This window comes from Papio anubis, chromosome 2 (assembly GCF_008728515.1).
Source record: "Papio anubis isolate 15944 chromosome 2, Panubis1.0, whole genome shotgun sequence".
Classification (NCBI taxonomy): domain Eukaryota; kingdom Metazoa; phylum Chordata; class Mammalia; order Primates; family Cercopithecidae; genus Papio; species Papio anubis.
The window spans coordinates 160,379,400-160,404,694 of NC_044977.1; the positions used below are offsets into that span (position 1 = coordinate 160,379,400).

The following is a 25,295-nucleotide window of genomic DNA, read 5'->3' on the forward strand; positions in this document are numbered from 1 at the left end:
GCCCCATGCAGGATTCCCAACTTCCTCCCCCTTTAGCCCAGCTTCTGTGCCTTCTCTCCAGCCACTCTCAGTTGCCTCTGAAGATCTGTTAGGAGTGTGCCAGTAGTCCTGGTCCCTCAGTGGCAGCTGTTCCACCTGGCTGCACCTAGTTGGGCATCTTGTCCCCTACCTCATGCTAAATTTTATTGACTATGTCTTCTATTCCAGGCTTAATACAGTAGATATTTTTGTTGTAGCATGGTGTCATGGTTAACTGCACAGATTAATAACACACTCTGGGTTCAAGAATACACAAACTCTTCCCCACTGCCCAGACTGTAATGGACAATGTCTACACTCCCAGGGCCAACACAAGGTTTAGGATAGTGAGATATCTCAGGCGCAAAATCTAAGGGGGCACCAAAAAATTCAGTAACCAAGATAATTTTAATGAAAATTATTTTTAAAAATCAAAGTTAATTTCAAAAAGCTATAAAGACTACAATAGCAAAATTTTAAGGACAGGATCCAACCCTGAACTTATACAATTCCACCTCACTTTCCTCACCCTGATCCTGGCCCTGCTGGACCCTGTCTTTAACTTTTAATATTTTGTTACCAGTGATTTTAAGCATTAATTTGGAGTTTTACAATATTGCATTAAAATTTGATCTTGATTATGAGTTTTTGGTGTCCCATTGAAATTTTGCCACAGAGTCAAGGGCCTCACTTGCCTTATCCTGGTCCCAGCAGATCCCTGTGAATACCTTTAGACTTTTTTTTTTGTGGAATGTTCACAGCCTCTTCAGTGTTTTTGATCCCAACAATCAGCACATAAACCTCTTTCGATGTATTGTTAATGTTAAGCATGTTTCTTTAACTGAAAAAGAGGCTAAATAATCACATTGGCTAACATTTTAGCAGGTAATAACCCCATGCTTATAAGCACTTTACATGAATTAACTCACTTAAATGCAGAGCAACTCTGTGAAGTAGGTACTTTTTTTATAGTCATAGAGAGGTTAAGTAACTTGTCCAAAGTAATACAGAGTATTACCTGGGAGCTAGAATTTGAATTGAGAGAGTGTTATTAATCTGTGTAATTAACCACTATACCATGCCACAGCAAAAAATATTTACTGTATTAAGCCTGGAATAGAAGACATGGTCAATACAATTTAGCATGAGGGAGGGGGCAAGATGGTCGACGAGAGGCAGCCAGGCGGACAGGGATGACTGGCACACGTCTAAAAATCTTCAGAGGGAAGGCACATTGAAAGAACTTCAACCACATTCTCAATGGCATTTGCTTCTCTTCCTGACTTGGTTAGGGCCCAATACTATAGAAGACCTTTTGCACTCCACTCTTTCCTTGACAAACACTATGAGAAAATTGTAATGACCTCTGAGGACAGTTCTAATACTTCTCTGACACCATCCAGACCACAGACTCCAGAGGACATTCAATTTTCAGGAATATACATCTCTTATTTTGTCAGACCAATGGATCTCCTTGAAACATAGTCATAGATCTCAAAAATAGCAGTGACCATCTGAAGTCAATATTTCATAATGTAAAATACCCTCCAAACAACTGGATTCTAGAACACTGTTAATTGTAAACAGTGTCAGTTTTATAACTGCAGTACAAAATGATAGCCAAAACTAGTCCAGTATTTAAAAAATATCTACTACTCTCACATCTCTAGTTAATAAAACACAATTGGAAATTTCGATGTTTCTTGAAATAGCAGATAATAAACCATAAAAACAAGGTTATTAGGAACATGCCTAAAAATTTACCCCCTGTGGTATATAGTGTATCTTAACTGGAGATCATGCAAATTTCCTCAGTTTGAAAGTGAAGATGGAAAGCAAACATGGTGGAGTTGAGAAACATTGGACTGGGTGTTGGAGGAGTGTATTTGTGCTAGAGTAGCCTATTGAGAGCTTCTGTTTTCACTCCACTGTCCTGCACACTTCTTGTATACTACAGTCGTTCATGACTGTACAACTATGCAAAAACCCAAAACATAAGAACCTAGTATTCTGGGTTCTTGCAAGTTATAGAACAAAAATTTTGAACGAGGTAGGAGAGGGAAGTTAGATCAGGAAATAAATTTGTTTCTTTGGGAAATACATTGTTTAGTTCTTATATGAAGGAATGTATATTTCAAGAAAGTGAATTTCGGCTTATTTTCAATTGTCCCAGGACTTCACAATGTTCCCTTGTCAATAGATACTCTGCCAGTTCACATTAAACAAACAACATGTGAAAGCTATTTGTGGTTATTATGGAAGGCTCATTAGCATAAATGTTACTAAATATTTGGGATATTAACTTCTCTATATCCTTGCAAGGCAACTGCAGAGCTACCCTGCAGATTTGTAAGCTGTGCAGTGGTTTAAACTTTTATGATTTCAATTTGCTACCACCTGGGGTAAAGGGCTTTGGAACACCAAGTTCCTGAAGCTCCTTAATTTCTTGGCAAGACTTAAGTGAATTCTAGGATACTCCATGCAGTCAGTTTAGTGCTAATAGATTTTTAAAGACAAATGCATTCAACATTTACACTCGATGGGCTTTTTAAAAACAAAGCAATTACTTACATGGCATTAATTAAACGAGCAGCCTCCTTCTGACAATCCAAATTCTTGTCTTCCAGAGTCATTTCTGAATGTCTACACATTAGGTGCTGCAAAAAAGTTGAACAACCCTGACATACCTAAAAGGCTCCTCTTTCGGGATGAAAGGGAATAAATTACCAAGTATCTTTTCAGATTTGGGGTACTTTTGACCACGGCAGGGAGCCTGAGAACAAAGCATGCTATTTTTTCCTGGGTTCCGTAAAATTACATGGTAGCTTTTCCAAGAAGATTTTGCAGGGTCAGGCTCCTGCCTGTCTCTCCAGCTTCATCTTGCACTGCTTGCTCTCTCACTCCCTTTTGCCAATCATGGGCAGGCCTACTTTCAGCTACAAGAAGACACAAGCTTTTTCCAACCTCCCAGACTGTAGAGGACAGTATCTACACTCCCAGGGCCAGTGCAAGGTTTAGGCAAGTGAGATACCTCAGGTGCAAAATCTAAGAGGACACCAAAAAACTCAGTAACCAAGATAAATAATTTTAATGAACATTATTGTTAAAAAATCAAAATTAATGTCAAAAAACTATAAAGAATACAATAGCAAAACGTTAAAGACAGGATCCAACCCTGAACTTACACAATTCCACCTCACTTGCCTCACCGTAATCCTGGCCCTGCTGGATCCTGTCTTTAAACTGTTAATATCTTGTTACCTGGGATTTTAAGCATTAATCTGGATTTTTAAAATATTACTTTTAAAATATTATGAGTTTTTAGTGTCCCCTTAAATTTTACCCCAGAGTCAAAAGGCTCACTTGCCTCATCTTGGTCCCAGCAGATCCCTGTGAATACTTTTTGACCCTTTTTATTTTTTTTTGAATGCTCACAGCCTCTTCAGTGTGTTTTTGATCCCCACAACCAGCATATGAGGCTCTTTTTCAGAGGACCACCTGCAGGTTCTACTGGATCCCATTTGGCCTTCATAGAAGGAGAGATGGAAGTACCAGGAAACCTAAGCCTGCCTCCGTCTCTCCTGTCCTGCCTTCCCCATGACCGCGTGGGCTTCCCTGAGAGCATATGCTTGCCTAAGAACCCTCCCATCGGTATCTACCTCCAAGGCACAACATAATCAGGACCTTTGTGCCAGCTATTCCCTGTGATTCGAACACTGTTTCTGAGGCTCTTTACATGGCTGGTTGCTTCCCATTGGCTCGCTGGTAAAGAAATGTCAAGTACTCCTTTGACCACCAAAGACCTTCCTTTCTCCCTTATTTTTACAGTATCCTGTTTGTTTATTATACTTTCTTCCTAGTGCTAGGCATATACTTATGTTATTTACATCCTTACTTTTTCTTGGTTATTGGCTTCTCTCACTAGTCAAGCTTCAAAAGGACAGGAAACATACCTGTTCCTTTCATTTTGGCATCCCCTGGTGTCAGCACAGTGTCCAGCACTCAACTAATAAGTACACATCATTTATCACCTTTGCTTCCTTTGGATTTGGAACATGCCCCACTGATGAAAAGGTATGCACAGTTTTTAAGATGGATGACCATTTTGTGGTTCTTCTTAAAGTTACCCATAAAATTAGAGGAAACTTGCTTCAGGGATTTGTATTGTAAAACCCTGAGAAGTTAAAAAAAACAAACAAACAAACAAACAAAAAAACCCAAAAGCCCTCTAAAGAGGGGACCATTTGCTGCTTTCTTAATACCTGAGACACGGCCTCTATATCACATTTCCTAATTTACAAGAAAACAAAATAAACTTAGCTAATCATTAAAAAGTATTATTGAGATATATAATAAAGGATTGGAATTATAAATGCTCAGTGATAATCCTAGATTTTAGTATTCTCTGTTACTATATTCTTGTCCTTGCAGGGATATAGTTACAAAGTGTTTGGGTAAGATCTGTCCACAGGGCTCCAAGGACGGATGTTGAGTTTTGGCATTAAAAAAACCCTCACTTCTCATTTTCAATGGCACTGGGGAATGGGAGTTCACACACACCTTATTTTGGAAAGAGATTGTCCTGGCTACTATTTTTCTCAGCTTTTTAAAATTCGTATTTATTTATTTATTTTTGAGACAGAGTCTCACTCTGTCACCAGGTTGGAGTGCAGTAGCACAATCTCGGCTAACTGTAACCTCTCCCTCCTGGGTTCAAGTGATTTTCCTGCCTCAGCCTCCTGAGTAGCTGGGACTACAGACACACACCACCATGCCCAGCTATTTTATTTTATTTTTTTTGTATTTTTAGTAGAGACGGGGTTTCACTATATTGGCCAGGATGGTCTCGAACTCTTGACCTCGTGATCCGTCCGCCTCGGCCTCTCAGCTTCTTTTTGACCTTTTTCCTCCTTTCTGGTTGATTCTTACTGCATCGTATCCCCTCTGCATATCTTCAAGTCATGGAATGTGTATACAAATGCTAATACCTGTTTCGCAGAATCCCTTTCATTTTAAATACCTGTAGCTGCTCATCAATGTAAGGGATCTTTAAAATTTCGATAGCAGATGGTCTTAATGAAGGATTTTTGTTCAACATGCTGTAACGTTTAAAAAGAAAATTATTTTTCAAATGAACTAAAATATAAGTACAATTTTCAACTATTTCTGGGACAACATATTTATTTCTATACCTTTCCATGATGGCATTTAGTTCTTTTGGATATCTCTCAGGGAGAGAAGGTGTGTCACCTTCAACAATTTTTAAAACAATGGATAAGAAATTGGAGCCAGCGAATGCATGATTCATGCAGCACATCTCATATAAAATGCACGCCAGTGACCTGAAGACAAAGTCAAAGAATTTAAACAAGGAACAAATATCCTATTTTAAATTTTTTCATCATACAAAACCTCAGATGTGTTGGGGCATTGGCTGTGAGGCACAAACACGCAATCAGTAGTTGACTTAAAAACTGCAATTTCATACTGTTTTTTTCCATTTAAATACATGTTTACCAAAAAAAAAAAAAAAAAAAGGGAAAGAATAAAGCACAAAAGTAAGTCTGAATTACAGCTTCTTTATCAAAGAATAAGCAGCCCAAGAGTTAACAACATGCCCACACATAGTAAAGATTCTAAGTATTTGATCAATGTAAGGATTTTTTGAATTAGCCTTTAATAAATAAAATGCAGCTGAAGATTATCTTCCTAAGGCAGTTCGATAATTTTATATATGCAAAATATAATTTTAATTTAGCAGCCTAACCTTCCCTCTAATGTGCATCCAAGCATTTTTAAAAGGAAACTGGCATTATTTATTATTCTCTGAATATAATCCATTTGCAAGTGGGGTGGAAGAGCAGCTACTTGAAGCCCACATTAAAATGCATAATTCTCCTATGGTGAGTATGAAACAGAATATTAAAATTCTAGATAAGTCCAACACTGATTTGGATTAACCATGCAAATCAATAACCTCTAAACCAGCAGGAAAATATTTTAAATAACTCTACATCATAAAAAAAAACTGAAAGAGAAATTCCTGTCTGAGCTTAGTATTAAGAAATAATAGCACTTCTCCTGAATAATGAATTATTTTTATCTTATGGACATTATGAATTATGTAACTGTCCAGGTTTTCCTTTTCATGTTAGTCACTTGAAAGATAAGAAATAAACTTGTGATTGACCTTGTGTAAGTTACATTTTATGTAACTTTTAACAATGTCCTTAATACAACAAAGGATAGACAGAAATAAATACATTAATAATATCATTGAACTATTTTGTGAGTGTTCATGAAAATGTGCATTTGTAAGAGAATTTTGGATACATACACTGAGAATATTTGTTTCAGTAAATAATAACACTAAAAATTTCCAACTGAGCTGATTGGGTACTTTACATTTTACAAAGCACTGACAATATCTCAACAGTCCCTCATAACTTCCCAGTGAAATAGAGTAGAGCCCATGTAATATTTTTCCCATTTTATAGATAAAAAATTGGCTCAGAAAACTTAAATGACTTGGCCAAGGTCATATAGGTAGTAAATGGTAGAACTGACTCTGGAATTAAGGCATTTATCTTTCAAAATCCTAGACTGTTTCCATTAAAGAATGCTAGAAAGAAGGGGGAGATGTTAGAACAAAGTGCATGAAATCAACTAGAATACCAATATCAATGTAAATATTAAAAATGATGAAAACTATTTGAAAATCAATAAATTTTGCATCTATCTAAAAGACTATTAAATGGCATCTGGTTAGATTTCTATACCCAGAAAAAACATTCCTTCAAATTAAGATGAAGTAAAGATGTTTTTAGCCAAGCAAAAACAGAGATTTCATTATCAGCAGGAAAGCATTTCTTAAATCCTAGACATAAATTTTTCTAACAGAAGAAAAATGATCCAGACAAAAACAATGAGTACAAGAAGAAATAAAGAGCACCAAAAAAGTAATTTTGTGAATATGCATAAATGAATATTAACTCTACAAAATAAAATTAACAATATCTTGTGGTGCTTAAAAATTATGTAGAATAAAAATTCATGACAAAAATAAGGCAAATGACACAAGAGGGAAAAGATTCCAATTAAAAAACTAAATTATCAGACTGGAAAAATAAAAGGTATATTCTGCTCACAAAACAAACTTTAAATGTAGGAACACAGAGAGGCTGATAGAAAAACCATACAAACACCAAAATGGCAAGAAACACGACTAAGATTAAGATGGTGGATCAATAAAACAAGCAAACCACCAGGAATATAAAACAATTCTAAATCTGTATACACCCAATAATGTGTGTGTGTGCGCATGTGCATCGTGTGTGTGTGTGTATGAAGCAAGAACTGACAGAATTAAAAAAATCAATCAAGATAGAAAAAATCTACATGATGACAAAATTGACATAATTGGCAAGTTGATGTAAATACAACCAACAATAACAGAATTCAATTTTTTTTCAAGGGCACAGGGAACATTTACCAAAATTGACAATTTACACAGGGCCACAAAGCAAGCCTTAACAGTTTTTAAGGACTGAAATCTTCAAAGCCTGATCACAGTAAAATTGTGCTAGACATGAATAACAGAGCGATAGAGAAAAAGAGATAATTGTAAAACCATAAAATTTCCAACTGCTTGAAAACTAAGAAATACACATCCAAATAATCCTTAGGTCAAACAAGAAATTAGAAAACACTTTTAATGGAATGCTAACGAAGATACCAAATATCAACACATTGAATGCAGTTAAGGTGCTTATAGCAAAATTCAAAGTATTAAATGCATATATTACAAAAAAAAAAAAAGCTTAAAATCTATCATATAAGTCAACTTGAGAAGCTAAAAAAACAGCAAATCACACCAAAGAAAGTTTAAGGAAATAAATTTTAAAAGAGAAGAAATTAATGAAATAGAAATAAACAATAGAAACAAAGTCAGTGAAGACTAATACATTTAATAGATCTCTAGCAAGGCTGATCAAGAAAATCAGAAAAAAAAACACAGATTAACAATAACACAAATAGAAAAAGGTGCAACACTATAGACTCCACAGATATTAGAAAGTATTAAGATGACATTATAAACATGTTTTTTCCAATAAATTTGACAATATGGATAAAGTTAATAGTCTTCTAAGAACACAACTTACTGACACAAGAAGAAAAAGATAATCTGAATAGTTTTTTATCTATTAAACAGAGATAATTTCTTATTTAAGGTAATAAAACTCAAAGCAGAATTACCATTTGACCCACCAATCCCATTAGTGGGTATATACCCAGAGGAATATAAATCATTCTACTATAAAAACACATGCATGCATATGTTCATTGCAGCATTGTTCACAATAGCAAAGATATGGAATCAACCTCAATGCCCGTCAATGGTAGACTGGATAAAAAAAATGTGATACATATAAATGACAGAATATTATGCAAACATAAAAAGAATGAGATCATGTCCTTTGCAGCAACATGGATCAACCTGGAGGCAAACTAATAGAGGCACAGAAAATCAAACACTGCATTTTCTCATGTATAAGTGGGAGCTAAACATTGACTACATGTGAATGCAAAGAAGGGAACAACAAACACTGGGGCCTACTTGAGGGTAGAGGGAGAGGAGGAGGTTGAGGAACTCAAAAATAAAAGTAAAGAGGCAGTTGCTGTAACAAACTATAAACAAACAAATAAATAAAGGTTTAAGCACAAAAAATATAGTTAACAATAATTTATTATGTATTTCAAAATAGAAGATTTGGAATGTTCCCAACACAAAGAAATGATAAATGTTTGAAGCAATGAATATCTCAATAACCTAGATTTGATCATTATGCATTGTAAGCCTGTATCAATATATCACAAGTGCCCCATAAACATGTATGATTATTATGTATGCATAAAAATTTTTTTAATAAAACAAAACTGCCTATTGTGTACTATGCTTAACACCTGGGTAATGACATAATCTCTACACCAAGCCCATGTGACATAATTTTTATATATATATATGTATATATATGTATGTATGTATAAAACAAACCTGCACATGTACCCCTGAACCTAAAAGTTTAAAATAATAATAATTGAGATAGACAACAGAAGTATCCCTTGACCCTCTATCTCAAAAGTAAATATTATAAAGCAATCCTTGTAAGAACAGGAGCTATATTTTTTTGGTTTTGTTTTTGCCTACCAATGTATTTTCAGCACAGCAACAGAACAGTGGCTAGCTGTATCTTTTCAATAGAGATATTTGTTGAATACAGAAAAATAAAACAAAATAATAAAAAGCTCTTGCAAAGAAAAACTCCAGGACCAGATGGCTTTACTGATAAATTCTTCCAAACATTTAAGAAATAAATAACAATAATCTTGCTCAACCTCTTCATTTTGTAAGACCAGGACAAGTTTGATACTAAAATATAACAAGGATATTATATGAAAGGAAAATTACAAGCAAATGTTTTCATGAATGTTGATTCAAATAACCCACATTTACACACACATATTAGCAAATAGAATACAATGACATATTAAAAAGATAATGCATCATGACCACGTAGATTTTATTTCAGAAATACAGAGTTGACTTAATATATGAAAATAAATAAATCAAAATATATCTCATTATAGAAAAAAGTTGAAAAACCATATCACCACCTTGATTGATGCAAAAAAGCATTTTATAAAATTCAAAACTTATTGTATTTTTAAAAAGAAGAAAACTCCTAGCACACCAGATATAGGAGGGAACCTCCTTAATCTGATTTTTTGAAGCTTAAAAATATATAGTAAACATGATGCTTATTGGTGAAATATTGAAAGTTTATTATTTTCTTCTGAGATTAGGAACAAAATAAGAATGTCTACTATCATCACTTCTATTCAACACTGTAATGAAGGTGCTGCCCAAAGCGATAATGCCAGAAAAAGTACATTTTTTAAAAAATCTATAAAGATAGTAAAGAAAACATTAGACTGTCATTAATCATGTCAACATGATTGTGTACAGAAAAAATTCCAAAGACCTGACAAACTGTTAGACTTAACAAGGGAATTACGCAAGACTGCTGAATACAAAGCCCTTCATTTCTATAAACTTGCACAAAAACACACTTACAGTGGCCCATGAAATACCAACCAAAATCCTAGCAGACATTTTGGCAGGAACTGACAAGCAGATTCTAAAATTTATATGGAAATACGAAGGGATCTGAATAGCCACGGCAATTAAACAAGAACAAATTTAGAAGTTTGTATGACCAAATATCAAGATTTATTATAAAGCTATATTGCTTATATTATAAAGTTATAGTACCTATGAAAGTGTGGTATTGGCAAAGAAGAAAAAATATATACCAATGAAATAAAATAGAAGGCTCAAAAACAGATTCACACATATTTAATCACTTGATTAACGCAAAAATAAGCTGCACTCCATGGTAGAGGAAAATATGACTTTTTCAACAAATTATGCTGGGCCAATTGAATATTCATATAGAAAAAAATGTACTTGGATTTCTGTCTCATACCATGTGGCTACATACACACATAGATCAATTATAGATAGATGTTACTGTGAAAGATAGAATCAAATTGAGTCGGCTTTAAAAGAAAACAGGAGAAGGTAGAATCAACTGAGTAGGCTTTTGAAAGAAAACAAGAGACTATCTTCATGATCTTGGAATAGGCAAAGATTTCTTAAACAAGACACAAAAGGCACTAGTGATAAAGTTATGAACTTACAAAATGAACTTCATTAAAATTACAAACTTCTATTCATAAAAAGACACCATTAGGAGAGTGAAAAGGAAGACACATAGTGTAAGAAAATATCTGCAACTCAAATATTCATCAGACTACCGAAATACTGATACAATTAATTAAAACTTCTATAAATCAATAAGAAAAATGAGAGAATCCAATAGAAAAATGGGCAAAAGACTTAACAGACACTCAATGGCCAAAAGTCATGAGAAGACGCCCAACATTTTTAGTCATCAGAAAAGTGCAAATTAAAACCACTGTGTCCTACCACTACATGCTACACACTCATCAGAATAGCTAAAAAGAAAAACACAGACAATACCAAGTCAGTACTTGTTAAACTATGAAAAAAAAAGTTTCCTTAGGAAAACAAGAGGGGCTAAATATCACTAAAAAAATATAATCATCAAGTTGAACCAAATACTTTTACTAATGTAGAATGTGTAAAATATTTGTGTTATGAATTGCCACCATATACTTAGTTATTTCCCCATAGAAGAATCTATAATTCAAACTTCAAGAACGTCCTCTTATACAGAATAGTAGAGTTACAAGAGACTATAAACATTTGCTCATTTCAAACTCTGGTTTTATCAGTGAGAAAACCAAAGCTGAGAGAGAGGAAGTAATTTGCCCAGAAAGGTACTATGTCAGATCAGCTCATGTTGGTATTGGTATTAGTTCTCATCCAATACTTTTTAAAATTTCTCTTTTAAAAAGTTACATTGACCACATTCTGTTATATAGCGTAATACACACATAATAATCTGAAAACTGAAAAAAAGAAATCAAATTTGCAAGTCCAAGTAACAGAAGGCTAGCAATCACTCAGCACCTACACACTCTCTTTTGATGATTTATGCTCACTCCACATAGGCTCAGGGTCTCCTTGAGGAGAAGATTAGAAACAGAACAAGCTAGACAACCTCTCCTGGCCTGGGTATATCTGAAGGGTTGTATGGGAGCAACAACCCCTGATCCAGAACATTTTGAAGTGTCTTGGAAGCAGCTATTAGATTGTCTCCACCAATAATACAAATGGTAACAACAATAATGATAATAATAGTAATAACGAATATGATAGCGGGAATGTTAATAGTGTTCACTATGAGCCAGGCCCTCTTCTATGTTCCTTTCATATTTTAACTCATTGACTTACCCTCACAACAATCCTAATGAGGTAGGAACTATTATTATCATTCCCATTTTTTAGATGAGAAAACCATAAGATTAGGTAAATTGTTCAAGGTTCCATATTGAGTAGGTCATAAAGCTGGGATTGTAGCCCAGGCTATCTGGCTGTAGAGACACAGACTCTCTATGCTATCCTGCTTCTGGATCTTGTACCAATCAGAGCATTTTGGATTACGAAAGGCTCTCTTGAGTTGGAAATCATGGCTAGCCCTGACAGAGCCTTTTAAGCAGGGGCTGATTTCCCAAGGTAATTTCAGGTTCTATATAGAACCTTAATTCACTTTTTAAAATCACTGGGGCCTTAGACAACAAGCTATGCAGGGCATCACACCACGGCAAATATAGGGCACACAGACAATGAGACCTTCTGTGGAAAAAGGAAAGCAGACAAGTTTGGTTTTGCTTGGAAGGAAAGAGGGCTTAGGGGTCTATTAACAGTGAATTGATCACCAAGTCAAATTCTGGTTTGATGGAGATGTAACTCTACTTTGATGAATTTATTAAGGTTATAAAAAGATGTGGTAGGCCAGGCACAGTGGCTCACACCTGTTATCTCAGTGACTTGGGAGGCTATGGTGGGGCAATGAGTTGAGGCCAGGAGTTTAAGACCAACCTGGGCAACATAGCAAGACCCCATCTCTACAAAAAATAAAAATATATTAACTGGGTATGGTATAATACACACCTGTATTCCTAGCTACTCCAGAGGCTGGGGTGGGAGGATCACTTGAGCCCAGGAGTTTGAGGTTACAGTGAGCTATGATTGCACAACTGCACTCCAGCCTAGGCAACAGAGTGAGACCATCTCTAAAAATAAATAAAAATAAAAAAGATATGCAATTATCTGGCTAAAGAAACTATGGAACAATTAGATCTATAGGCTAACTTAGTAATCAGTTAATTCTGATATAAGACTATAGTACTCTTTGTTTTGGAAATCCTCTCAGTATGCAGTGCAATTACCTGTTTCACTTTGATGACTAATATTTGCTTGCACTCTAGCACATAGAGAAAACTTCATTTATCAGCCAGTAACTTGTGGAAACGGACCTGCTATAGTGGTCCCAGTGTACCTACCCTTGAAATGGGCGCTAGTAACTGAAACTTGGACCAACTGATTACAGAAACTACCTTGACACTCAAAGGTAAAAGATTTTTGGTTACCTACCATATCTCAGAGCCCCTGTCAGTGTTTCCCACACTTTAACATACATGCAAATCACTTAGGGGTTTTGTTAAATACATACGGTAGGTAACCAAAATACATATGGTGACTATATTTCTATGTACCAAGTGTTTTTTTTTTCCTAGTTTCCAACCAGACATTTCCATATAGGAATCATCTAAGACTCTTCACTTCCATCCTTTTAAAATAATTTTCTTTTATTTGACTCCCAGGTCTTCAATCTGCTGATACAAAAGTAGATTGGGGTTGGGGGAGAGCTGAAATAAACAAGTGAGACATACTTAGAAGTTTATGATTTGCATTCCTTTCTTTTTCCAAAATACAGACAACTTTGAAGAGGTAAGCAAATAAATCCCTGAGGGAGTGAATACAAGCAATGAAAAAGAAGGCTGGGATCAGGTGTCTGTGAAGCAAATTACACCTGAACTCCATAAACTTACCATCTGTCCAAGTTGAACAACTTGTCCAGAACTACTGAGAAAATTTCTGAAGCACAGGTTGATTGACACTAAATCACAAATGTAATTCAGGCTTTGTCTTGTCTTAAGGTAACTAAATTTACCCTTCAAAATCTGCCAGACTCTGCAAAGGCAGGCCTGCCCCAGGGCAATGCATGACTCTAGTTGGTTAGGAAGTTTTGTTGATCTTCTAGATAATGTTTTTATTTGATGTAATCGAGGAGCATCCTGATATATTCATCTAGAAAAGAGTAATCAGTTCAATCTATAGAAAGAGTAATAGAAATGTAATACAAGAGTAGTGGGTTTTGCTTTAGTGTGTATCACCCTAAATGAAAGTCTTTACTTAGGTAGAATTGAGTATTAACCTAAATTCAATCTAAATATAACGAAATGAAAATAAATATAACGAAAACCATTGGGCTGCTTGAAGTAATAGTACTTAAGAAACAATATTATATAGCAATTGTTTATGAATAACCTACCATATCTCAGAACCTCTATCAGTGTTTCCCAAACTTTAACATATACGCAAATCACTTAGGGGTTTTGTTAAAATGCTGATTCCAAGCATTTGGGGGGAAACGGTATATACAGTGGAAGCATAGTTTTTAGATCTTTCTTGAATCCACATATGAAAACAGAGCAGCTACAGAACAAAACTCAAAATCCATGAATAATATTTATTATAATTTATAATAAAGTCAGGTGATAAGATGTCCCCTTGAACCTCACAGTGCAAGTGAAGGAACACAAACCACATAGCTACATGACTGGCATAGTATCAGCATCTCTGTGAGAAGAAGCAGAGGGAAGCAATGGAGTGATCAAGGGACATGAAAACAGAAGAACCTCAAACTATCCATAGTGGGCCAATCTAAGCATAGCAATTAAACCCAGCAGGGGTTCTGCCCAATCCAAAAGCAGGGTGAATGCAAGAAATCCCAAGATAAGGCTTAAAGCAGCTGGAGCAAAATAGTTCAGGGCTGTCCAAAAGAATTTATTGAACTCATGGAAATGTTCTTATTTCCACAAACAATAGCCACCAGCCACATTTGGCTTTTGAGCACTGAAAATGTGGCTAGTGTGACTGATGAGATGAATTTTTTAAAGAATATTTAAAAAGAAAAGTGAACTCATTTCTTTTATCATATTCTAATATACTGCCACATTTTAGGGAAGACGACCCTTAAAATTATAGACAAAACAAGGTTTGGGTGCATTTTCTCCTGTTCATACCAGCTCTTTCTAATTACTTTCCTCCATAACTGAGCTTTACAATGTTTCAAGGAAGATTATCAAATCTCTCTCCTCTGTAGTGGTCCCATGTCCTCCATACCATAAGAATGTGGCTAATGGAGGAAACCAGTAAGTGAGGAGTAAGTGAGGAGGACAAAGAGACCATAGGGTGGCAGAAGAGAAAAACTGACCAAAAGTCAAAGCTTCTTTGCATCTTTAGCTGTTCTTGAGGTCACAGTTATAGATTCTATGCAAACCATACAGCTTGGGAAAGGATGTGGACAGTGATCGGAGTTGGGGTAGGGAGGTAGGTTGGCAATGGAAACAATGATCAAAGCATCCTTACATTACCAACGGTTATTCACTCAGCCACTCCATCAAGACCGAATATGGCAACAGCCAGCACTGCCCATGGGGCATCAACTGCTTCATACTTTGATCAAATTGCTATGTTCCAACTACTTTAATAATTTTATATCATCTCCGGAGGCTCTTTTATGAGGGACAGAACATCAAAAGTAGTAGAACGTGCCAGGTTAATAGAAGACCTACCTATCTTCCTCCTTTGATCTTCACCAATCTTCTCCCTCCTGTCAGTTTTCTATAGCCCAGCTGGCATCATAGTAAGACTGACTCCCCTGGTAGATTGATTGCTCTTTGCAAATATTCTTTTTCCCTTCCCCCACGGGGGGAATTGGCACAGGACTTGCTTCAGTCAACAGAATATGGGTGGATACGAAGTGTGTCACAACTAACTGAGTGGAGGATCTAAAGGCAGACATATGCTCTCTCTCTAGCACTGTATTGTCCATGTTAGCTCAGAGCATAACCTGTGTCCTGGAACTGGGAAAACCATGGATCAGAGCAGGCTGCACCTTGGAATAGAAACTCAGTTAATCTGCAGTCCTCATGTAATGCCAAAAAAATATATACGAAGTAACTGAGAGTTTTTTGGAGTTCTTTGTTAGAGCAGCAAAGCTGACTGATACATCATTCCTCTGCTTAACAGCCTTTAGCAGTTTCTCATACTCCAGAAGAGTACAAGCTTCTTATCATAATTACATGGGTCATTCACCATCTGACCCCTGCCCGCCCTTCAGTCAAACGTACCAAAACTCCCCTCCTTGCCACACACACACTTTGTCCTACAGCTAATCAGAAGACCCTGAGCTTTCTCACGCTTCCATGTCCTTTCACACCTTTTCTGGAGTCTTTCAGGAGTCAGAGAAGGTCCAAGTCATTTGTAACTACTTTTAAATTCCCAGTATATTTTTTAAATGAATAAATACCACAATAAAAGTTTCAAAATTGGTGGTATATCTGAAATTTTGGCATTAAATAAATAAACACCTTTAACATATACCACTTCATTTGGCAATAACTTTAAACACACACATTTGAGGCCCTTTGTGAATGAGAAGGCCCTGGCCAAATGGTTCTTCTGGCCAGCCACTTTCCCTACACAGTTCCCTCCCTCTTCTCCCAGTGGGCACCCCTCATTTTTGGTCATTGACATTGGGTCTTTTTACATGAAATACATTTGCCAAACTCTTATCCATTTTTTCCCCATCCTGAGCAGGAATCATGCACTCTCTAAGACTGTAGCTGATGCGCTCTACCCCATCCCCAGCGGTCAATCACTCTCCACTTTATACATCAGAACATGTATTGTACTACAACAGTATACAGCAATTTGTTTATATGTTTATCATTCCTTTGAGGACAGAAACCCTCATGTCTTCACGTCTCTTCCTTTCTGCAAATACTACCCTAGGGGCAAGAAAGAGTAAGGCTAAAGGTATGAGCTGTTCTGGTACACTGCCTTTCTGAGGTAGGAGGAGAAGCCCTAATTTACAAATTTCCATGGTATAAATACCATGGTTGTTTTCAAGTTACTAATGTGACATCAGTGAACACCGACTTGAGAAGAATTGTGGATAAGTTGGTCTTATGAGCTGGTATGAGCTCCAGCATACCACTGAATCATGGGAGTGACAGAAAGATAAGGCTGGAGTCAGATGGTCCAGTGCTGGGGCTGACGTTGGGGTGGGGGTTGGGAGAAAGAAGGCAAGGTCAGGAGGAGTGAAAGAAGAGTTCTGAGGCACATGGAAAAGTTGCTGGTCTGGAAGTTCTCAGCTGTGGTCCAGGTTCTTGGGTTCTACCCACCAAACAGACCAGCAAGTAGAGTGCCAGATTGCTCTCCTGGCACAAGCTTCTTCTCTTAAGCAATTTATTGAGCCTTTTGACATAAAGAAAATGAACACTGCCAGATTGTCATATGGAGGCCTAGATTAGAGGCTACTTCTCAACTCCTGCCTGCTGCTCTCCTGATGAAGTCCTGCTCCAGTCACCACTGCTGCATAAAAAACCACCCCAAACCTTAGTACCTTAAAACAACAATAATCAGTCATTTTGATCATGAATCTTTTTGGTCAGAGACTGACAGGGAAGCCTTGAATCTGCTCCCCACAGCATCTGCTGGTGATGCTCAACTGAGGCTTAAGGATCCACTTCCAAGATGGCTCACGCACATGACTGGCCAATTGATGCTGGCTATCAGCTGGAAGTTCAGTGGGGGTAAAGATCAAAGGCCTTGGTTCCTCTCAATGTGGCCCTCTCCATGTTGGCCTCTCAATGTGCCACTCAGGCTTCCTCACAACAGGGTAGTTGGGTTCCAAGAACAAGAATTTCAAGAGAACCAAGCAAAATCTATGTTGTTTTTATTATCTAGATTCAGAAGTCACATAGCATCAATTTTGCCATAATCACAGCCTTACCCAAATTAAAGGTGAGGGAACACAGACCCCAACTCTCAATAAGAGTGTGTCAATATCACATTATAAAAAGAACATATGAGAAGTGATATGTTATGATGGCCATTTTTGGAAAACACAATCTGCCACATGCCCCTATGGATAATGGGACATTTTACCTTATGCTCCCATTCAAAGAGGTCTCTTTCCTCAGAAATCCAGGCCCTGCCCAGGCTCTCAAGGCTATACTCTTTCCTCGCCCCTGATGTTCCTTGCTACAAAGTGCCCAATCCTGGAATTTGAAAGATTCAACCCCAATTTGACTTCCTATAGAAAGACTAGTCTCAACTAGGGATTCCAAGAACCTAACCCACTTTTAGGAGAAGGACTTCCTGTACTGAATGCTATAAATAAATGAAGCCGGAAAAGTTTAACAGATTTCAGAACGAAGATAATGTTACATATGGGCAAACATTAACAGATGAAAACATAACTAGTATTAGGCCAATTCTCCTTTAAGCAAATTCTCCTGTCTCCAGTTAAAAAGCAACTTAAACAATGAAGAGTGGTGATAAGATTTAATACTTGCCAAATAAATTTGCATGTTTGAAATAAGAACTTGTTAACACAAGTAAATTTTTCTTTTAGTAAGAGGAATGAAAGAAAATTCTGAGCTAAGCCTCCCTCTCCAATTCTCCCACAGAATTAACAAAACAAGAGTATATAAATTTGTCACATCATTTATTAATGACTTAAATCTGCTTGGTCTTCTATAACCTTCTTATACTTATATATTAATATCTTTTTCTAGATTCAGGAAGTTCTCTGTTATTATTCCTTTTAATAAACTTCTTACTCCTATTTCTTTCTCCACTTCCTCTTTAAGGCCAGTAACTCTTAGACTTGCCTTTTGAAGCTACTTTCCAGATCTTGTAGGTGGGCTTCATTCTTTTTTTTTTTTCTTTTTTCTCTTATCTCAGAGCTCTGTGTATTTTCCAATATCCTGTCTTCAAGCTTACTAATTCTTTCTTCTACTTGATCAATTATGCTATTAAGATACGCTGATGCATTCTCCAGTCAATTGATTTCTCAAGTCCAGAACTTCTGCTTGATTCTTTTTAATTATTTCACTCTCTTTGTTAAATTTATCTGATAGAATTCTGAATTCCTTCACTGTGTTATCTTGAATTTTGTTGAGTTTCCTCAAAACAGCTATTTTGAATTATCTGTCTGAAAGGTTGCATTTCTCTGTTTCTCCAGGATTGGTGCCTAGTGCCTTATTTAGTTTGTTAGGTAAAGTCATGTTTTCCTGGTTGGTCTTGACACTTGTGAATGTTCATCAGTGCCTGGGCATTGAAGAGTTAGGTATTTATTATAGTATTCACCATCTGGGCTCGTTTGTACCCATCCTTCTTAGGAAGGCTTTCCAGGTATTTGAAAATACTTGGGTGTATTTGCATTGGGGCTACCCCAAGCCCAGTAACACTGTAGTTCTTACAGACTTGTAGGGGTACCACAACTTGGTGGTCTTAGATAACATGCAGAATAATTCTTTGGATTACAAGGCAAAGACTCTTGTTCTCTTTGCTTACTTTCTCCCAAACAAATGGAGTCTCTGTATTGAGTTGCCTGGAACTGAAGGTGGGGTGACACAAGCACTCCTTTGGTCACCACTACCGGGACTGTGCTGGCTCAGACCTGAAGCCAGCACGGCACCCTGTAACCACTTCCTATTACCTATGTTCACTCAAGGCCCTGGGGCTCTACAATCAGCAGATGATGAAGCCAGCCAGGTCTGTGTCCTTCCCTTGAGGGATGTGAGTTTCCTAGGTCCTGGGCAGGTCCAGAGATACTCTCCCAGAGCCAGGGACTAGAGTTAAAAACCTTAGAAATCTGCATGGTGTTCTATTCTACTGTGGCTGTGCTGGCACTCAAGCCACATGACACAGTCCTTCCCACTCTTCCCTCCCCTTTCTATGTGCAGAGGAGCTTCACTCCATGGCCACCATCACTACAGGCCTATAGGGAATATTCCCAGGCTACCACTGATGCTCAATTAAGGCCTAAGGACTCTTCCTTCAGCTTGTGGTGAATACCACCAGGCCTGGAACTTATCCCTCAGGGCACCGGCTCCCCTCTGGCCCAGGGAAGGTCCAGAAATGCTATCCAAGACCTAAGACATGGAGTCAGAGACTCCAAGATCTCCCTTGGTCCTCTACACAACTGTGGCTGAGCTGTTACCTGGTTTTTGGTTCATATGAAGGTGATTCCTTTGTGTAGACAGTTGTAAAACTTGGTCTTCCTCAAAGGATAAATGCTTGAGGGGAAGGATACCACATTTTCCAATGATGTGATTATTCTGCATTGCATGCCTATATCAAAATATTTCATGTACCCCATAAATATATATATCTACTGTGTACCCACAAGAAATAAAAATTTAAATTTTTTTAAAACCTGGTGTTCCTGGGGAGGGCCATGATCACTGGAGTCCTTATTCAGCCATCTTGTACTGTCATTCCTCTATCAATATCAATTTAACAAGGATTTATTAGCTATATTATTAACCTTTTAAAAATTCATCAGGCCAAATTAGTACTATCTGCAGAGTTTGTATCAACCATTTCATTCTAGTCATTGAAAAAAATATATTAATGCTCAAATATACTTCACCTGACTGCAATGTTTTCTTACCTAAGGTCCTATTGGATGAAAAAACTGACACCAGTGCTTATTCCCTAGGAAAGCACTCCCTAGTCAATAGCTTCCTTCTGAACCCATATAAGAACTTCCCAGGCCATGGGCAATGAAAAAAAATGAATTCTTTTGCTCCAGAGCTTTCTTCACTAAGAGGGAGCTGATGAAGCTGTTGGCTGCCAGCTACTAGATGGCCCCATTTTAGTTACAGGAAATGCTGCCAAGTTGGACTGTATTTCTCAAAAACAATAGGCTATTGTCCCCATCCCTTCCCTGACCACCCTGGAAATGTTTTTCTGTGAGAATACTTTCTTGGTCCTGGCAGGTCAGGCAGGTGCTGGTTCTTCTCTGTTTTCTTCTACCCATAGCTAATCCTTGTCTGATACTTTGGCCCCAAGATCACGAGAGCCTGAGTCCAATGTTGGGCATGAACTAGACTCCTTCTCTGTCCCCTACTCAACCAACTTCCACACCAAATCTCCGAGAAAAACCCTGAGAGCTTCACGGTACACTCTGGATGTTGCCACTATTCCCACCACTGTTCCTTTACTTAAATCACCCAAAGAATATGGGGGCTACAAGATCAAAGAGCCATCTGGTTGGCTTCACACAACAAAGTACACAAGACCAACAGTGAAATATTGTTTTCTTTCTGTTTAATTGCAGTACTATTATTCAAATAATATTGCCCTTTATTTGTTTCTCCTACCAAAATAACATACTCTAACTATTCATAGTTTAAATCAATTTAATGAGCTGGCCTAGGAACCCAACTCATATTTGTATTTCTCCTGTGGGTAAAAGAGTATTCAACCATTGCTTATACAAATCAGCTGTGATCAAGGCATTGTCCTCAGTAAACCTAACTATCCTAACTTTGCAAATCACTTTATGCACTTTTGGAACCTAACCCACTTTTAGGAGAAGGACTTCCTGTACTGAATGCTATAAATAAATGAAGTCGGAAAAGTTTAACAGATTTCAGAACGAAGATAATGTTACATATGGGCAAACATTAACGGATGAAAACATAATTAGTATTAGGCCAATTCTCCTTTAAGCAAATTCTCCTTTAAGCATTATAAATATAATATGAACAGCTATTAGTGCTAAAATAAAACACTTGTCAATTATTCATAAGTGTTTCCAATCCTAAAAAAAAATCCACAATAAACAGATGCTACACACTGAGATTCAGAGATAGGTTCTCGACCTCATTCAATCTAATTTTTCTAAGAGTGTCTACTAAAGATTACTCATCACATGTATGTATCTGCCACTATAATTAATAGATATCTTATTCTTCCCATTTTAGGTTTGGCAATAGAAATTTCATTACCAGATAAGCCCACTTTGATTCTGATACAACCAAGGTAATTACTAAATCCATAATAAGGTGGTTATTTGGGGTCAGGATGATGATGAATCCTAAGCTTGTACTTGCTGAAAAGTTAACAATCTCTGCAAGGAGGGCTAACCTAAAGCTCAGAGAAACACATTAAAATCCTTCTGCATTTGTTATATTTTGGAGGTTTTGGTTGTTTTTTTTTTTTTTCTTTAGTCAGACATTTTTGTAATCCTAAACTACAGCAATACTGTCGGATATCCCATAATTCTCCATTATAGTAATAGTAATAGTAGGAGCAGTTTTTTTAAAAAGAAATAGCACTGACATAACTGACACAAATACTCTATGCTTTCCTTTCCTCTCCGTGGGTTCTGCTGCTTTCGCCTTCTAGGAGACATTCATCTGATCTGGAAAGCAGATACAGATGCCTGTCAAAAGGAGCCAGGTTTGTTACATATAATTCCAAAAACTTAAATGATAGGCTTTGTAAATTAATTTACTCTTAATTCAGATGACATAACATAATATCTTCCTGAGATACCATATAACCTTAAACTATAAAGATATATATTTGAGTCTATTTAAAAATGTCTATAATATTAATTTTTAAAATTAAATGTAAAGAGATATATAGGTACATAATTGAAATTCAATCTGAAGCAAAGCCCGAAATTGATTTCTCAAACTAGGGAAAGGGACTCCAAAAGCAGCAAGATTTCTCCTGACAGGTGGGAATCCTATCACTTTTGCTTTATACCTAAGGGATGTTACCTAGTTCTGGGCAAAGAGTAGATGTTCAATAAAGCAAAATTTAAAGGAACTCATTAGTTATTCCTCTAAAAATACCTTTGTGATGTTTGGTTCTGTTTGGTTTGGGTTTTCCTTTTCTTTTGGATGTGGTAGTTAAGCGGGTTAGAAGGAAAGAAGAGAGAAGATGATAGGTGAATTGGAAAAGACCTCCAGGGCAGAAGTAAGCCAACGATTAAAAAAAAAAAAAAAACCTGTCAATAATTTAGAAATGAACAATTGCAAGACTGAATTGAAAGGACAGGATTTGTGGGGAACTGCCATACCCAGACCTAATCTTGACAATGTTCTCTCCCATTTGGTAGGCACGAGAACAAGGAACAGATAACGACCCTTGTGAAAATCCTAAGCAATATCCCCTGCTGTGGTTCACTTCCCTAACCAGAGAAAACATAATTTTCTACTTTGTCTTCTTTAGAAGAGTGAAGTGAGCACATCTTTTGCACTGCTTATCTTTGAAAGCTCAGAACTATTTATGTTGATTTGTATACAATAATTATTTACTTAATTAACTAGCCCTCAGCTAGATTGTTCTTTCAGTCCTTAACAAGCAGAAAAGTATATATTAAGATTCCTCTTCAGAGGAAAAGAAATAGGACTTATTGTTTACACTAGAACATATTGAACACAGTTTTCCACATGGCTTCTGCAATGAGATTTCACCTAGTTCCACAACAAGGAAGGAGAAATTACTTTGATATAAGAGCTCAGAGAAACTCAGACATCGCAGATGTATCTATCACTGAAAATTCAGAAATTTTAAAATTTAGTTTATCCTAGTCCAGGCGCGGTGGCTCACACCTGTAATCCCAACACTTTGGGAGGCTGAGGCGGGCAGATCACGACGTCAGGAGATCGAGACCATCCTGGCTAACACAGTGAAACCCCATTTCTACTAAAAATACAAAAAAATTAGCCAGCCATGGTGGCAGGAGCCTGTAGTCCCAGCTACTCGGGAGGCTGAGGCAGGAGAATTGCTTCAACCCAAGAGGCAACCCAAAAAAAAAAAAAAAAAAAAAAAAATTAGTTTGTCCTTAAAGCCAGTATCTTTAGTAAAATTCTTAAAAGTAACAAAAAGAAAAAATATATAGAAAATCTGTACATTCCCCACAGAGATCGAAGTTAACCTTAAAATAGAATAAGCACAGTACTTAGGGTTACAAATACTTTATTTAATAGGTTAACAGAAATGTATTAAAATTTAATGCTTATGGTACATTAAGAACTTTCCCTTGTGATTCAGGAACTAAAAATCCAAAACCAACCAATTAATCAATGAATAAAGAGAATTTTTGAAACTAGTTTAATGAAATATATCAAGCTCTAAATGCAAAAGACCTTCCTTTACTCTGGTCACAGAAATATTCACGTCAAAGGGATAAAGTGAATGTATGCAGCAAGCAAATGAGCTGAAAGACAAAATGTACCATTCTTTTAGGACAGCAGATGAAGAGTCTAGCCCGCTAGCCCACTCACCAGATGTCCGACTTTGTGTCATAGCCTTGGTGTTTCAAAGCCTCAGGACTCATATAATGGGGAGTTCCAGTTAACGTTGTGGCCAGGTCACAGGATCCCATTAGGAGTCGAGAAACTCCAAAATCTCCTTGAAAAAATAATTAATTTTTATGAATACTTTAAGCCAACAGAAAATTAGCCCTGGAAATTAACAACTGAATGAGTGCCTAATTTGACCATTTTATTATGCAATGGTTCATAGCATTTTAACAGGAAAGAGAAGTAATATATCTTAAATTACACAACGCTGGTAAATAGCTTTAAAAACGTAAGTTTTATAGGAGAAGGAAGACTTTGAGCCAGGAAAGTGAATTACGTAAGCTAAAATTCTTTACTTCTGGAATTATGGGAAACTAGACAATTTAATATAAAAAGCTATTTCAAGTCTGAATAATGGCAAACAGAATGATTTTGGAAAAGCTAAATAAGATGATATACAATGTCACCTGAGGGGGGAAGAATTTGTTCTTAAATTTACAATAAAGGAGAGTTTTAAAGAAAAGATCTGAGACTATTTAAGAACATGACTATAAAAATTTGAATCTATCAGCTTTTTTATACTTGCCTAACTAGTTGCACGCTTTTATTCCTTCCTTCCCCAAGAACACCCTATATGATGATTAGATGATCCAGTAGCTGGTATGAGGAGAGGTACAGTTCTGAAGAACTAAAGGTTAACAAAGCCATTATATCAACATTTTAATTATCTATAACCGCTTATTGCTTGTGATGAAATAATATAAATGAGAAACCTGTAGTCACTCATCAAACCAGTAAAATGACTCTAATAACTTGTAAAGTGCCTGGCATGACACAGGGAACTCAGAGTATATTTGAAAATCTATCAAATATGTGGTAAATGTGTATACCTCAATTTATATCAATACTCAGAAACAAAATAATTAGGTTTTGTTGGGCCCATCAGGTAAGAAACCTGGGAAATTTAGTGTTCATTTCAGCAGCACACATACTTAAACATTTGAGAAATTTAAATAAACCAATGATTACTCTAACACTTCCATGTACCATTTACTTAAATTTGATATGATAATATCTAGAATATACTGTTCTGTGTTTTTGGAATTCATACTTTTTAAAATCTTACCAATTTTAAGTAGATTATTTTTCAGAAATATATTCTTTGACTTTAAGTCTCGATGAAGTATCCTCCTACAAAAGACAAAAAAGATACACAACTTCATGCAGAATATAAAATTTTTAAATCCCCATGTAAATAATATATATTGTTGCATGTGATTTATACATAAATATATACTCCCATAGATATATCTTTCAAT

At 36.5% G+C, this 25,295-nt stretch overlaps 1 protein-coding gene across 25 annotated transcripts in view; it reads right to left on the reverse strand.

Moving 5' to 3' along the window:
• The window catches only part of NEK11 (NIMA related kinase 11), a 317,965-nt gene that overhangs the window by 200,311 nt on the left and 92,359 nt on the right, over nt 1–25,295 (reverse strand). For 19 of the 25 annotated variants that reach the window (XR_004181977.1, XR_004181978.1, XR_004181976.1 and 16 more), the window contains 5 exons: nt 25,103–25,167; nt 23,959–24,085; nt 5,211–5,360; nt 5,039–5,117; nt 2,590–2,675 (listed from right to left, as the gene is read on the reverse strand). Coding sequence is in view for 21 of the 25 variants with exons in the window: in XM_031662870.1 (XP_031518730.1) it covers nt 2,590–2,675; nt 5,039–5,117; nt 5,211–5,360; nt 23,959–24,085; nt 25,103–25,167 (507 nt within the window). In the remaining 4 variants the exon portion in view is untranslated. Of the gene's footprint in view, nt 1–2,589; nt 2,676–5,038; nt 5,118–5,210; nt 5,361–23,958; nt 24,086–24,562; nt 24,665–25,102; nt 25,168–25,295 lie in introns of all 25 variants that reach the window. The other 6 variants (XM_031662874.1, XM_031662873.1, XM_031662872.1 and 3 more) reach the window with 3 other exon arrangements.